Raw genomic sequence first — 13577 nt, 5'->3', positions numbered from 1 at the left:
TGCTCTGATCTGTACAGCGGCACGGAAGCCAGGTACTTGGATGGATGGTATGTTGTAGCTGTCTCCCTATGCTAGTTTAAAGAAGCTGTTTAAGCACAATGTATGTGTGGTAGAGTCTTGTGGGAGGGCGATGAGTGCGGTTTACCTTTTTCCCTTCAGTGGGGGTCAGAGATGCTAAGCTTTATGCCAGGTACCAAATGGAGCTGGAGGTAAGGTGATGTTTCCTCATGGAGGCCACCTCCCCAGCAAGCCACAGTTACCCTGTAAAGGGGCTTGTTATGCACTGTTGAGGATGCGATGCTAGGAAGTGTTGCTGATGAGTTTCCTGTTTATTCTTAGCACTGTGTTGGGTTTAAGAATTTTTGACAGTTGTTGAACTTGAGGTCTCTCTTCTGCCTCTGGAGAATAACCCTTAAGTGTCTTGTGGTCTTGGTTGGCTTTCTAACTAGCATATTTTCTGGTAGATTTGTTGGCAGCTTTCCTGCAGAATAGCATTGATCAAATGTTACAGAAGTTGTGGCATGCCTTCTTTCTTTCAAACTGATTTTAAGTGATTTGGGCTTTTGCTCCATCAAACAATTGTGTGTATGCATGCTATGCATAACTTACTCTATTCCACAGATACAGTATATTCACTGGTGAAAGGTGAAGCTTTTCCTTCAGATTGTTGCATATTTTCTCTTATAATAATTTCTGACAGCATCCTTGAAATTTGAAGCTCTTCTGTGAGTATTGTACACATAAAATAAATTGTTACTGCCCAAACAGTTCTTCATATGAGTTATTGGGCTGATAGAATGTGTTTTTTCCACCTCCTCGTGTTTTAGAGGAGGAAATTCATGCTTAGATTTTTCATTTGACATTTGTGGATTGTCATAGAACAGTTTTAGTCTTCTGCTCCCCTCTTTTCCACTTGTCACTTGCTCTGATACATCCAGTTAAAGTTCTGACTATGCTGAAGGTGTCCAGGCTCGCAAAGCAAAGTTGTGGATCCGCAGGCTGATGATAGCTGGGGACAGTACTTGAATATGAACTGTGGGTGGTGGTTCCAGGGAAGGATACAAAGCAAAAATCAATACCTCTTCTTTTACAAACAAGTTCTCTGGAGCAGAGTAATGTGCCAGCCCCAGAAATGGTAACAAAAACATTACGAATCCAAACATTTTATTAAAACAAAAATAAAAAGCACTGTTTTTTGTTTTCCCCTTCTGGAAATGCTAGGTCTTTTTTTTTTTTTTTTTTTTTTTTCTCCCCTCAGCTTTTATCAGTGAAACACAAACACTAAGCAAGAACAACTGACTTCTGTACTCCTGTTCATATTCTGTTATGCAAAGTGTTTCTCATTTCATCAAAGTGGTGAAAATAATCGCTTCTAGTTCAGGAGATACACGGTAGTTTCTCAGGGAGGTTGCGCATTGCCTTTCACAGCATTGCTTGACTTTACACAAGAAACCATATTATCTTATCTCTCTTGAGAACACCTTGTGTCAGAAATGCAGAGCATATAGCAATGAGGCTAAAACAGTTATAGAAAAATCAAAAAAGTTATGTAGGCTAGTAATTTCACTCTTATACACTTTATGCTTATTTAGGAACAAAAATAACTTGTTTGGTAAACAAGCTAATATTTGTCAAAACATAGATGTAAATCTAGGAAGATTTTTACTGCATGATCTATTGCAAGTTTTCCTTTTGTTTGAAAACAAAGAAACATGAAAGTTACATTAGAAGACTAAACAAATGGATTTCCTTGCTTATAGGATGTGTTGGTACAGCTGTGCAGGAGTGTGGTTTTTTTTTTTACCTTGTGCTTCTCATGGGGGATATGGTGGTTGCTATTGGCTATCCTAAATTGCTTTTGTTCTTTTTCCTTTTTGATCATTTAGTAATCTTTTATTTAGGAACTAGTTGTCACTGATATTCTGATGGGAAACTCATTTTGGAAAAATATACTGAAATCCCAAAGCAGTGAGGCTTTCACATGCTTGTGTGCCAGTAACTTTAAGGTCAAGTGTTTTTTTCCTCTTTGGAGTTAAGCTGTCTCTCCTTTACATACATAGTAATATTCTGTAACTGATTTATTGGATGCGTGTAAAGTTCATAATCCAAAACTGACAGAAGGATTAAGGGATTTTGTTACATTTAGAGTTCAAATATTGCACAACTATCCAGAACAGAGATGAGTCAAGTTTTTCTTTTGGCATATACCATACTACATAGTTGAATCCTTAAATACTTCCTGGCAAGCTTTGTTACTGGTTATTGATGGCATGAGCAATAACTTTATTCTTCTTCCCAGGCAAATAAACTGGAATAATCAGAGAAACTGTCTGGTGAAACGATGCTGGAGCATCAGGGGCTTCTTGTAGAAGCAACTTAAATAAGAGCGACAGTAAGCAGTAAAGGGGAGTGGAAGGATTATCCTTTACCTTCATATTTCAGGCATTTCAGTGCTTTCAGCTGTTACTTCTTTACTCCTTTAGAAGAATCTTGTGTCAAGTATACAGATGCAGGAGCATGCGGTATGTACGTATATGGCTTTTGTCTGACCTAATTAGAATCTTTGGTTTCTCTAGGGTTCAGCCGGATACAGCTTCTATCAGATACAGATATATCAGGAAAATTTTTTTTACACAAAAATATTATGATGCTTTATGCTTAAAATTCTCAATTGACAGTTTTGGAAGAGTATAGAGTAAAATCCTTTTTTTATTTGGGCATCTAGTTTAGCTATCTGTTTTTTTGCTCTCCAGTGCTTTTTCTGGAAACTATATATGACATAATAAGTACAGGCTGTCCTCTGCACCACAGTTGCTGCCAGCTGTTTCTCTGTCAAAAATTTGGATTCGTTTCATTTGTGTCTAGCTACAGCAAAGTTATTCTTGAACTCTTCCCTCTTCAGGAGGCTGCTGAAGTCATCCCATCCTCCTTGATGCTGAAGGTTCACCCGGGCTTGCCCAGGGCGGAAGAAAAAGTCCGTACCTCAGTGAAGGGAGTTTAATGCAAATCTTGCCAGAATTCTTAACCTCTGCCTTCTGAAATTGGGTTTTAAGTTTTCTGTGTAGCAATGTACTAAATTGTCATGTATTTTCCAAAATGTACTGTTGTGTTTTTCGTGTGCAGGTATTTGTTTGTTTTTAATTTTATCAGTTTTTTCCCCCTTGCTTGCTGCTGGGGAGGAAAAAAATCCCAGTCTTGCTGAAACTCTTTCTTGGACATGAACACTCTAGGGTGATGTTGATGCTTAGCAGCAGATGTGACATGTGGGACACATGCTGTGCCCCTCCCCTCTCAGACTGGGCTGTGCTCCCCCTGCAACTTTGTTGACCACATCAAGATTCAGTCTCTTGTCTTAAGAGAGCACAAGCTGACTTCTACTACCAAATAACGAAGTCAGTCCTTTTTCTTGGGAGGGGGAAATTTGTGTGCTCCACTGGTGGGTCAAGTCCTTCTGCTGTGTTAACTTTACCTTACTGCCATGAGTGAAGTCTGATGAGCTAAATGTGCCCTGTTGGTTGTTTGGATTTTGAGAACTGAAGTGCTCTGAATTCAGAGAGCATTTAATTTAAGATCTGTGAGGGGTCCAGTATTCAGTGTATAGATTTGTTTTCTGTTGTCGTGAGACAACATCACATACACTTTGATAAGTTAAAGAATACAGTGGCAAAACTAAGTGTCCACCTAAAAGTGAATTGGTCTTTTCTTTTGCAATCAAAATAATACTTCAGCAAAATATTTTCTGTTATGTAATCATTAGTTATTGTTTGGGAAATAAGTCTGGGAAAGAAAGCTGTTCTCCAGAATTAAAACATTCAAAATGCTGATGTTGGATAAGTATCTGTACAATAAACAATTCTTACCCTGTAACTACTTTATTTCTTTTACAGAGTTTCCCAGTTGAGGAGAATGTTCTCAGTTATCTAGCCCAATCCTTCATCCTTAAACAGTATGGTCTTCTCATTTGCTTGCTGCTGAACATCCTTGCTTGTTTGCAAATTGTCCTTGAGACATCAGTAGCTTCAGTGGGGATATATGAAAGGTTTGTGAAACGAGCATAGTTAGCCTACAGAATAAATATGAATGAAGAAACCATGAAGAAATGCAGAAAGGCCTTGAAATGTGTGGTGTTTGACAAGAGTTTGAATGGGAGAATACAGCATACTTAAGTTTCAGTTCAATTTAACAGTCGAAGGTGTCCTATAGAAGACTAAGTTTATTTTCAATTTTTGCTAGAAATGTCACTGATAGAAGTGTAATCTCACCTCCTGAATTCATACATCTTTAGTAATAATAAAATCCTGATCTCTGGGAATATTTTTTTTTCACCTCATGCTTTCTAATTCATCCACTCTTGGAAAGAGTTCCTGGGTCTGTGCTATTTGTAGAGCTGAAGGTATTACCAGTGAAGGCTTTAATCACATGCAGATTCTGGCACCATTTTGGTGTCATCTATTCAAACTTTTGCTTCTGGGTTGGTGTAGTGTGTTTTTTTTTTTTTTTTCTGGGAATAGGCTATATGCATAACATTGGTGTCCATCTTGCTACCATTTGGTGCTGTGTGATATAGGGGAACTTTTGCAGCGATTCCTGAAATGCTAGTTTTTCTTGGAGAACGGTCTGAATTTGGTAGAACACTCTCACAGTTTCCTGCATTGCAAATTTGTTTTTCCTAGTCCTTGGTTTCCAAATTATTTCTTCCTTTGATCTGTTTTGTTGTCAGAGCCACAGAGGCTGTAAGGCTCAGGAAGATGGCTATGATTCCCTTGATTCTTTTATGCTATTCCACAATTTCCATCATAGTTGCTTGACCCTTCAGCAATCTTTAGGATGCAGGTCTTAAGTCAGGGTGCTTGCTGGAGTGTTTCTCCACCCCTGAAACAATGAATTTATTGGCAGGGTTGTAGTGCTAGGGACACATCTTACCTTTTTCTGTCAGGAATTGTGACTTTGGCTGTGCTCCTGGAGAGCAGAGCTGAAAGATTTAGTCACCATCTGAGCTGGCAGAGGGGTGCGCTCTTGTGAGAGCTGCTGGAGGTGCCCTAGGAGAGTGAACATCTGAGCATGCTGTTGTGCCTAACACCTTTGACACAAAAGAGGAAAATGTACTTGGCAGGGTGGAGTAGGACTGGCTTTCCGAATTCAAAGATCCAGATTTAAAAAAAAAAAAAAAAAAAAAAAAGAAAAGAAATAACCAGAGCCCGGGAAGGTGTGGTGCAGTGGAGTGACATGGAGAGATGATTTGGCAGTTTGTCCCTACTCACACAAGATGCTACTTTGTGATATTGCGCATATGGCAATTAACAAATTAATTGTTTGTTTCTTGATGTGGGGGAATCTGGAGGTTGTACCCTTGTACTTGTGAGGGTAGAAAGGAGAGAAGTTTTCACTGTTGAAGAACTCGAGAAGGTAGATAGATAGTGTCTTACGGTATTATGCTGTATAGTTGCTTTAGGAGAAAACAATGATTTGAGATTATGCAGTCTAAAACATCTTGTATGCCTGTAATAATAGGAATATACTAAATCTGAAAGCTTTGTTAACAAGTCTGTTTTAATTAATGTGGAGAGTAATGATGCTTAGAATATAGGGTTGTGGACTTGAAAGAAGGAAAATCATAAAATAGTAACCTAATAAATTGAAATCCTGCAAAAAACTGGGTGGTTCTCTGTCTTATGAAGTGGGGAGAAGGCTATAATGGGTCTGTCATGCTGTTCAGTTGTGGTTAGTTCAGATACGAGAAGTTATGTTCAGTTAGTGAAACCATCTGCCTAAATAGCCCGTGTTTACTTGTAGCATAATTACGCCACAAATAATTATCCCAACATGGACAAAAACTGCTAATAGAGAATGTCAAGTACCATGGAACAAACACTGAAGGCCAGTCGGTTCCTAACAAAGGCATTGTTGTAAGGAATATTTATTTTCCCAGCATTCAGTTTTCTCTATTTCTTTTACTTTGGACAATAAAAACATGCTTTTCTTTTTTGGCTTTTGTCCTTTCTTGTTGCCATTAGCTGGGAGAGTCATGAAATAATTTGGATTTTTAGTGTAACAGAAGAGCGACATCAATTGCTATCTGTGATGAATTGAAAAGAAGAATTCCATTAGAGATTAAGATGCCTGAAGTTGTTGTTCATGTATATTTACATGTAAATTACCTTAAGGTTGATTGGTTTTTATTTTAATCTTGCAGTTTCCTTTTGTCAGTTTGCTGAAATACAAACTTTATGGAAAGTTTATTTTTTTTTTGAAACAAAAACTCTTTAGTGTTAAGATTGGTAAGACTTTTTCTAAAATGTTGCTGCTTTTTGTTACCTCTTCCTCTCTTAGTTAAATTTTGAAAAATTAAACTCCCCCTTGTGTGTGTATGTGTGCTTTTAAACTCGATGTAGAGTAACTTCGTTCTGACACCACATTTGAGGGTGTTTGGTAAATAATAAATACGTCATGATGTTGGTGTAATCACTCTTTGCATTTGTTGGAGACTGTTCGGAAACTATTTGATTTTTGTCTTGTAAACCTGTTAAATTACCTTGCTGTTCACAGTAGACAGCATTGGTTTTTTAATCCTCTGTAGCTTTTTTTAATGTAGTAGATGTTGCTGGTAGAATTGCACAGAGAAGTCAGAGGAGGTTGCAACAGGGGAACAGGAGATGAAAGATGGTGGCATTGGTGTGATTCCAGCGGGACTGCCAAAGGCTGCTCGTTTTAATGGGGGAAGATGTCAGTTGAAAGATGTTTTTTATTGAGCGTGGTGCTGGTAGGTTTGTCTCAGGCCTGAGCACGTAAATGCAGAGAGTGTGAAGCTATTGACTGCTGAGTGCTTGGGGGCTGTGGCTGTAAAGATGTCTTTGCTGGGCCAACAGCAGAAGAATGTTGTTACTAATTGCAGTAAACTGAAATGAGGAGGGGTTGTGGCTTTTCTTATTTGTTTTAAAGGTGTGGGATGGCCCAAAAATGCCTACACTGTATTGTGCTGTGGAAAAAAAAAAAAAAAAAGCTACTTGGCAAATCAGTAATCAGTTGATTTCTAATCGTCACACCTGAATTTGCTAAGCTTTCAGAAACTCACAGGTACTGTGACATTGCTAAACCTTGACCCCAGAAATCTTTTAGTTCTTGAACTTGATTTCCCTTCTGTCTTTTGGAGGGGAATCAATGACTTTGTGTTTTAGCTTTATCATAATTTTCTTCCGTTTCGATGATTCTTTCAATATACTCGGATAAAAATGAATAACAAAAAGTTTATTTAGTTTCTGGGAGTTGGAACATGTTACTGCTCTTAATCTGCCACAGCTTGCATCTGCTAAGTTGATAAGTAAATCTTGTTTACCCATCTTACTAAGGTAATAACTAAATCCTGTTCATGTTCTCATTGTTGTGGATTGTATTAGATCCCTTGTTCACTGTTAAAGGGGACACAGAAGAGAAACAGAGTCCCATCCATCACTGAGATGGTGTTTGGTTTGTACAAAACATCATACAAGTTCCTCTGGCAGCTCTTAGACAAACTACGTCAAGTACTCTCTTCTGCTGAAGCTGCTTCATTCGCTGCGGACGTCTTTGGAGAAATCTGGCTCTTTGCTTGCCCTTGCCCATCTCAAGAGCATGTGTAGCTTGCCTGATCGCGGCCACTGTGAGGGAGATAGTAGCTGAGGACAGTCGAGAAGTTTAATCTTTAATGTCGAAGACAAGCTTGGTAGGTAAATCTAGGTATCTGCGAACCTTTTAGCTTTCAAGGAGAGTGTTAGTGAAAGAGACCAGAGCAATCTGAACCCGTGTTAAACAAAGCGGCTGTAAACCTGTCATTGCTGGAGGATTTCTGTTAGCATAAAGAAGATTTGTAGTTAGAGAGGAGGAAAGGAGACGTAATTCCAGTTCTTAAAGAATTGTAGTGATCCTGTAAAAGTGAAGCTGGAGGTAGGAATCTGTATTTTACTCTAGAAAACATTAATAAAAAGGGCTGTTGAAGATAACTTCTGCCATGCAGAAGATGTCTAGAATACCCTAGGAAATAGTATTACTGTCTCGCTCTGTGCAACAGCTTTAGGCTAGATAGTTAATACAGTATTTACTTCAGAGCAAGTGGGGTGATTGGAGTCTCATGCTGTAAGTGAGGGCTGGCCAGTGCCTAGCAACTCATGTTGTCACACTGGCTTGCCTCAGCTCAGATAAGAAACAAAGATATTTTCCTCCCAAACCCAAATGGAAAAAGAAGAGTGTGGGGCACCGGCAGCGTGTACGGTGCAGGATGTTTGGCACGGTGCTGGTGCGGGTGCCTGGTGCAAAAGCACTCCAAAGCAGAGGGAGAGAGCTGGAAGCCTTTTTGGCCCTTCTGGTGTATTTTTAAATAGTTGTATTTAAGCGTGAAAAGAATGCAATAGATAAGAACAATAACAGGGAAAATTAAAAGCCCCTGTGTCCCCTTCTTTCCGACTTTGAAAATGAATCTTTTTCTTTCTTTAGTCTTCTTCCTTCAGAGCATTCAGCAGATAGTTTTTTTTTTTTTTTTTTTTTTTTTTTTTAAAGAAGGTGAGTCTGCCACATGGATTTGCCAGGATTACGTGTTACTCAGGAAATAGTGTTAGTGTTTGGCTGATATTTAAATACTGTTTGATCTTGAGTCTTGTTCTTCCCTTTAGACCATTAGCAGCAGCTTTCAACGTTCAACAGCCCTTTTACCACTTGCAATACCTTTCAATTCGGTGTTACCGTGTTCAATATGGAAACTAAAAGGAATAAAATAATTGCTTTCTGGGCTCCTAAGTTCTTACTGTTTTTTTTTGTCCCCTCGGTAGACTAGGGTGTTATTCTGATAAACTGCATAAATGGCTGTGCTATTTGATGTATGTTTTACTCACGTACTGTGTTACTCTGTTGTATGTAGCTGGAATCCATCTGTGTTTGCATTGTGTTACATTGCGCATACTGGTCTTGCAACCTCTGATGCTGATGTGGAACAATACTTGGGTGTTTCTGTGAGAGTCAACTGAACAGTTTTGCTGCAGTAAAAGTCTACTAACAAGAGAGCTGAGTTTCATTTGTGAAGCTTCTAAATTAAGGCGCAATGTTCAGCATTTAAATCATAACGCGGTAGTAAGAGGGTATAGTACTTACATTGGCATTAGCATGTGGGTTTTTTGTTCTGTTTCTTCATGGTTTCATGAATACTTGTGTGCTGTTATGTATGTACCATAGAATATGTGGAAGTGATAAGGGTAGAGGCTGGAGCAGTTTCTTGCTTTTTGCCCCACAGTAGAAGTTTGGACTACAAATGGTTTCAGGTGTCTCCTGAGCCATGGTTCATCAAATGGCAAGAAAATCCAACATGAGGTTATGTTATTCTTTTGAGTCTAGCTGTCATCCTCATCATTTTTCCTGCACTGTTGCAAAACAAATTCCATATTCTCATTCTGCCCTTTCTCAAAAGATTTGCTCTGTTTTTACTCGATGCTCAGTTTTGTTGTTTTTACTTTACCAAGAGTTAGAGCAGAGACTTCCATACCTGTGAATAGCTAGGCACCAGTGGTTCTGCCCAGCAAGGTACTGGTTTTGAGTTAGACTAGTTTTGTGTTATTCCCTGCCCTATTTTGGCATAGGGAATGAAAACAGAATGTGGACTTAAGGGTAAGTTTAGCCAAAATGAAAGAAAATTGATGGATGATACATAAAACATTGGGTGATGGATCTTGCAGTTAACACATGCAGACTAAGCAGGATTAAATATCTCTTTATTCTGGCAACAGTTAGGGCTCTCAACCAAATGACTGAGTTGTCCTTCCCCAGTCAGGAGGTTTGCTTCTTCCCAGTTACGTCTTGCAACACGATTGGTTTTTACTTTGCTCCAGTAACTTCTCATCTTTATCAAAAGTGCTAATTTCTTAAAATCTGTTGAAAGTCTCTTCCTCTTTCATTGTCTTTTCTTCTTGATGTTGTTTCAACAGATAAGTAACTGTGGCTTTTCTGACACCATCAGGTCATTTTTCTGTGTCCCAGACCCCCAGCCTCCACCCACACTCAGATACTTCCCAAAGTTGTATGGAACAGTTTTTAAACATTTCATGGAGATGATATGTGGAAGGATTTTGCAAAAATGTAATGCATTTTCATGACTTGAACACGGGAACTTTGCAAATCTAGCTTTGCTGTGTTAACAGGTTATTGCCTCCAACCCTTCTGTAGGAATTTCCAGTCCCTTAACAGATTCGGTAGAGCTCAGTGGCTTTTCCCCTGAAAGCATCAGGGTGCAGACACAGGTTCTGTCTGCTGTCCCTGTCACCAGAGAGGTGGCCTTCGGTGGAGAGGTGGGATGCACAGCCACGTAGGACATGGTCTCGCACCACTGTGGTAAGGCTTGGCAGAGCCCGTAGCCCGCTGCAGTGTTTTGGTACCCTTGCAGTCTGGGAAGGGGGTTCTGGGGAGTGTGGTGTGTGGGCATGCTGGCCCTAATGTGTACCACGCTTGACATTATTTGAATATTGTACCTGTAAAAGGGGGGAAGCAGAATAAACAATTCCATCCTGTAGCATGGAGCTAGCTCTCATATGACAGGGCTTTGGCAGGGGATTATCGGATTCAAGAAAATTAAATAGGTTTCAGAGAGTATGGGTTGCTGGACACATTCTCCTACAAATAAACTCTTTTCAGCCTTGTGTTGTGACTTGGCTCACAAATAACCTAAACATTAGATGTTTAAGAAACTTATTTTTTTAAACTTTTAAGCCTTTCACAGCTGGCAGAACATTTTTCTTTTGCTGTCTGCTTTAGGAACAGCTTTTTAGCCCACAAGACGTTTGATTTAAAATATCAGTGTTTCCTTTTTGATGGGAATTATGTTGGTTATCCTTCTTCCTTCAAATGTGTGCAGCATCCTGCTGCTTTTGGGTTGAAAGGTGTGTGTACAGGCTTCAGGAGCAGTCGCAGAAGGGGGGCGAATATCTGGCAGTGTGACTTTGAAAGGAAGAAGCTGTTGTACCGTAGGTGAGAAAAAGATTAAGGAGAAATGGGTGAGAAGAAGGGAAGGTGGAATGACAAGGATCAGAAAGTGTTTTATTCATTTTAGGTTGTCTTGCTGTTTGTAGAGTATTTGTGATTCAACCTTTGAAGTAATTGAATTGAGTTTACGATGCACTGTTGTACACCAAAGTTGACTCGACCTGACAGGTGATACAACATACAATGCATTGCATGCAGGACCTGACATAGTCACTTAAAAAAAAAGAAAAAAGCTTGTGTTCTTTTAGCTCCTGTTTAATATTAAAGAACAAAATGCTTAGCCAGTGTGCTAAGAGTTGTTCTTAGCCCTTTAGAACTGCATGTGATATGAAAAAAGATTATAGATTAACTAAACGTTTCACATTGTCCTTAACCTTGGCTGACAACAAAAATGTGAGTAAAACCTTTACTACTGAGTAGGAGTGTACCAAGACACGCATCCTTTTTTTTTCCCCATTGAGCAATTCCTTCCCTCCAGAACCCGTGACATTTCCAAACTGCATGTCAGCACAACAGAGAAGTGTGTATAATGCTTATTCACGGTGTTACAAATCTTCATAAGGGCTTTGTAGCTGATATTGTAGCTGAATATAGAATCTGATTGCTTCCTGGGGGGTATAGATTGTAGCCCTCTGACCCCCAAATTATCCAACACTAATAGAATAAAATTGGGTGAGAAAAATGGGTTAGTAATATTAAAAAATACATAATACAAAAATAATTTCAATAATGTGTATATACCTTTTGGCGTGGTTTTAAGTCCATAAAATTTCTAGTTCCAGTGTAGAAATTCTTCTAAATTTGGTTTATGTATAAACATTCCACAAGCAGAGCTATCTATGTGAAGTAGGTAGGAAATCCTAATATCTGTGTTTGTGTTAGCAAATGAGTTAGCAAGTTTAGGTTAGCAGAGAATCCTTTTGCTGGCACAACTTACTCTGTGTTGTGGCTTAAACTTCTGTAGTTACAGATCTGTTTGTATGGCCTGTGGCCTAAATTATGGTATAGTGAAGCATAAGGATAGATCTGATACTGTACCCATGATCATACCTGCTCTGTAATCTGTGTCCTTGTATAAAGAAATATGTATGACAAATTCCCAGATGAGACCAGAAAAGGCTTAGGCAATACTTGATACATCTTGTAATGTTCTTAGGCAGACTTGTTAGAGTTTCTTGTAAAAGTTGATCAGGGTAGCAGGATTTTCCAACTTTCTTAAAATGATTCTCTAACCTTCAATCTGTTCTTTCTCTTTTTTTTTCCAGACCTTTCAGCAGCCCAGAGAAAATTTGCACATTCTCTGAGAGACTTTAAATTTGAATTCATTGGCGATGCAGAGACAGATGATGAAAGATATATAGGTAGGTAAGAAGTGACTAAAAATGGCTATGTTTTGCCACGAGATCTTGGTAACACGATTAAACTTTTTTTCTATTTTTGTATTACAGATGCATCACTTCATGAGTTCTCAAACTTTTTAAAAAATTTGGAAGAACAAAGAGAAATTTTGGTGAGTTCCAATAAACGTTTTAAAAGGTTGTACGTATAGCAGAGAATGAGCTGAAAGTTAAAGTTGCTTGCTGCTTTTTTAACCACCAAGCTGTTCATATCAATAGCTTAACAGCGGAGACTCTCATTGTGCAGCCTTTGCTCTGTAGTCTAGAATTAGAGGCAGCAGCTACTTCTTAAAGAAAGCTGTTGTGGTAATTACGAATTAGCTTAAAACCGTAGTACCCCAATAAGTTGTGGCTGGGGTGAAGGCTAAAAGCACCACGGTGTTGTTTGCCTGTTACAGTAAAATAACACGATGAAAGATGCAATAGTGCAGGAGGACATGTAGGATTGGGAAGTTTGCCAGATTTGGATCCAGGAGCTCTGTGGCACCAGCTTCAAGATTTAGGTGGATTTGGAATGCAGTCTCTTGGCTTGATGCAGTAACCCTCTTCTTCGTGGGCAGGCAGTCTGGTGGAGGGTTGCATATGCGAATGTTTAGTTGCTCAGTTGTGTAGATGGGAGTGTTTGTTCATGTATCTGTGATTGCTTAGGTTTTTAGTGTAATCTGGGTCAGGTTGGCTACGTGTCGACCATGGGCTAAGAGCTCTACAATGTGCCTTTGCTGTCTTAATTTCCTGACAGAAGCTTTGCCTGCAGTGTAGGAGTATGTAGACAAGCAGGAAAGCTGGTGAACAACTTTTTGTAGACTTCTCTATCTCTGGCAGTCTTAAGTCCAATAATACTCATGTTACGGTGTTATATCCTGGTATGTTGTTCGGATATGGAACTGTATTTGGGTTGGGGCTAAGGTCTGCGCGGTTCCTTGCAAATGACTGAAGAACAGTGTCTTTACACGATACATTTTTTTCAGTATCTTGAGTTGCTTTGCCAAATTGTAGGGATTGCTCCAGTATGTAATAACATTGCTTTTGTTTCTTGTAATTCTGAAGTATAGCATTTACTCTGCTTTTTCCTGCCAGCCATTCCTGCATTTTATTTTATTGAAGTTGCATACATCTAATTAGTGAAATTCTTTGGGAAACTTCTGCAGTGAAAAACAGTTCCTAGCTTGTCATGCTGTTTTCCAG

The 13577-nt window shown here is 39.1% G+C and overlaps 1 protein-coding gene across 1 annotated transcript in view; it reads left to right on the top strand.

Moving 5' to 3' along the window:
- Window positions 1-13577, top strand: part of ARHGAP10 (Rho GTPase activating protein 10) — a 143773-nt gene that overhangs the window by 28512 nt on the left and 101684 nt on the right. Inside the window, exons 2-3 of the mRNA XM_040554767.1 lie at window positions 12261-12356; window positions 12444-12505. Coding sequence (XP_040410701.1) covers window positions 12261-12356; window positions 12444-12505 — 158 coding nt within the window. The remainder of the gene's footprint in view (window positions 1-12260; window positions 12357-12443; window positions 12506-13577) is intronic.

Source organism: Cygnus olor, chromosome 4 (genome assembly GCF_009769625.2).
Source record: "Cygnus olor isolate bCygOlo1 chromosome 4, bCygOlo1.pri.v2, whole genome shotgun sequence".
NCBI classification, from domain to species: domain Eukaryota; kingdom Metazoa; phylum Chordata; class Aves; order Anseriformes; family Anatidae; genus Cygnus; species Cygnus olor.
This window is presented reverse-complemented; position numbering and strand designations above follow the sequence as displayed.